Source organism: Humulus lupulus, chromosome 4 (genome assembly GCF_963169125.1).
Source record: "Humulus lupulus chromosome 4, drHumLupu1.1, whole genome shotgun sequence".
In the NCBI taxonomy this organism is placed as follows: Eukaryota; Viridiplantae; Streptophyta; class Magnoliopsida; order Rosales; family Cannabaceae; genus Humulus; species Humulus lupulus.
Genome location: NC_084796.1, coordinates 97,445,359 through 97,448,209, shown reverse-complemented (window position 1 = coordinate 97,448,209; position 2,851 = coordinate 97,445,359). Strand labels below are relative to the sequence as shown.

The 2,851-nt window shown below is 34.7% G+C and overlaps 1 protein-coding gene across 1 annotated transcript; it reads left to right on the top strand.

Moving 5' to 3' along the window:
* Positions 1–1,076: 1,076 nt before the first annotated feature.
* LOC133832413 (uncharacterized) lies at positions 1,077–2,522 on the top strand. Its single transcript, XM_062262759.1, has 2 exons — positions 1,077–1,172; positions 1,572–2,522. The coding sequence occupies exons 1-2, from the start codon at positions 1,077–1,079 to the stop codon at positions 2,520–2,522; spliced, it is 1,047 nt and encodes a 348-aa protein (XP_062118743.1).
* The last annotated feature ends 329 nt before the right edge of the window (positions 2,523–2,851 follow it).

Below are 2,851 nucleotides of genomic sequence, written 5' to 3'. Positions count from 1 at the left end.
GGGGTAAAATGGTATTTTAGTCCTATCTCATTGTAGACTGTCTATATAGGATTGAGTGACAATTATGGTTGTAACAATGGATAATTAATAGCGTATCTATATTTGTTATAGAACATTCTATGAATTCAAGAGTGCAATTCTGAGTCTATAGTGGAGTCACGAGGAATTAAGAAGTTAGTAAATTTATTTGTTAGATTTATGATAACTTATTGGAGCTTGATTTCATAGGCCCATGGTCCCCATTGTACCTTGGATAAAATCATCTAGATAGTCTCAATTAATTGATTTAATCATCAATTAGAATTATCAAAGTTGACCAGGTCAATTTTGGATAGTTTCACAGAGTTGTGTAATTTTGAGAAGAAAAGAGAAATTATGGCAGATTTATTAATTAAGATAAATTAGTATCTAAATTAATAAATAAATTTAAATCAAGATTCAAATTATAAATAATTAATTTGATGAATGATTTAAATAATTAAATCAATAGAAAATAATACAAGCATTGATTTTAAGTCCAATGAGCTTATAATCAAATGGGAAATTTCACGGGCCTATAGCCCATGATAATTTGTACCCAGGGCTTCAAAATGGCTATTATTTTATTGATTTTTTAATTAAATTAAATGGCCTAATTGAGTCTATAAAAGGAGTGCTTAGAGAGAAGTCAAAACATAAGTCACAAGTCAGATTTTCTGATAGTTTTAGATTCTCTCTAAACACAAGTCCTTTTCTAAGCCTCTTTGTTATTTTCTCTTCTCTCTATATCTATCTCATGTGTTGAGAATTGCCCACACTAGTCTAGGTGGTTCTAAGGATACATTGGAAGATTGTGAAGAAAATAGAAGATCGGTTCAGTTTCTTGATAATACTCTGCGACAGAGAGGATACAAGAGTTAGAGAAACTGAAGGAAGGACTCTTTAATTCCGCTGCGTATACTGTAAGTATTCTATTCTTTGTTTCTCTTTGAATTCAATTTTGGAAACATGTTTTAGGCTATCTCATATTAATTTGTTTAATATTAGATATACATGAAAATAAATAAAGATCATGTATAAGCTAATCCAACACTAACATGGGTGATTCAATGAAGAAAATTGAGACTCTAGTGGGCCAATTAGCTATTGCTGTGAATTCTAATCAGAAGGGAAATTTTCCTAGTGACACTGTGGTAAATCAAAAGGAATCATGCCAATCAATTTCTTTGAGGTAAGGTGTTTGATAAGGGTAATGTTCAAGAAGGTTCAAAGGAGAAAGTTGAGCCAGTGGTATGAGAGTTACACAAGGAAGAGCAAGCCAAAAAGCAGAGTGGAAGTGACAAGACTGACACGAAGAAAGATAGCCTTCCAATGTATCAACCTCCCATTCTTTATCCTCAGCGATTTCAGAAGAAGAAATTAGATGAATAGTTTGCAAAGTTTCTAGAAATCTTTAAAAGAATTCACATAAACATTCCATTCGCATATGCTCTTATGCAAATGCCAAATTATGTGAAATTCATGAAAGAAGTCGTGCCGAAGAAAAGAAGATTAGAAGACTTTGAAACTGTGAAGCTAACAGAATAATGTAGCGCCATCTTCAGAAAAAGTTGCCTCAAAAGGTGAAAGACCCTAGAAAATTTACTATACCATGCACTATTGGAGGGTCATCCTTTGACAAGGCATTATGTGATCTTGGAGCGAGTATTAATTTGATGCCACTTTCAATTTTTAAGAAGTTGGGGGTAGGAGAGGTGAAACCCACAACCATTACTCTTCAATTAGCAGATCATTCACTTACTTATCCTAGGGGAGTGATTGAAGATGTATTGGTTAAGGTGGACAAATTTATTTTTCCCACTAATTTCGTGGTATTGGATATGGAGGAGGACCATGAAATTTCCATAATTCTTGGTCGTCCATTTTTGGCTACTGGAAGAGCTCTTATTGATGTACAGGGTGGTCATCTGACACTGAGGGTTAATAATGAAGTTGTTAAATTCAACATATATCAAGCACTAAAGCAACATGACAACACAAGCACCTGCCATCGTGTGGATTCTATCGAGGTATTATTAGAAGAGACAATGAGAAAAGAATTATGTGTTGAACCTCTACAACATTTTCTTAATTCTAGTATTACTCAATTTGATTTGGAGAAGGAGAATGGTGAGTTTGTGGGAGACAAAGTGGCTGAATTTTTGATGGCTCTTAGTGCTATTCCAAGTGCTAGTGGTGTTAATGTTAAAGAAACTCTTTGTCAAGCTAAAGAAGGTGAAGTTGAGAGGGAAGTGGTGGGTAAGCAAGATTTGAAACAACTCCCAGATCATTTGCGCTATGAGTATCTTGGAGAGAATTTCACTTGCCCAATGATCATTTCATCAAAACTCTCGGAATGTGAAATTGAAAAACTATTAAGGGTTTTGAGGAAATATAAATCTGCAATAGGATGGGCAATTTCAGATCTGAAGGGAATAAGCCCAACTGTTTGTATGCACAAGATTCTATTTGAAGAGAATTACAAGCCCTCCATTGAGCATTAAAGGAGATTGAACCCAACCATGAAAGAAGTGGTGAGGGTAGAAGTTTTGAAGTTGTTGAATGTTGGGATTATTTATGCTATTTCTGATAGTAGTTGGGTTAGTCCTGTGCAAGTTGTACCCGAGAATCAAGAGGATGACAATGTTTCGGAGAATGAAGAGGGGCCAATGGATGTGGATGTTCCTTTGGCTATTTGTGGTCAATTGATCCTAATATGCAATACTCGCATGACATGATGCGATATATTGTCCAACGAAACACAATAACTCATAACTATTTGGGTGCCCAGGGAGAATATGAGCATAATTAGGTTGATCAACTCAATTTGTTG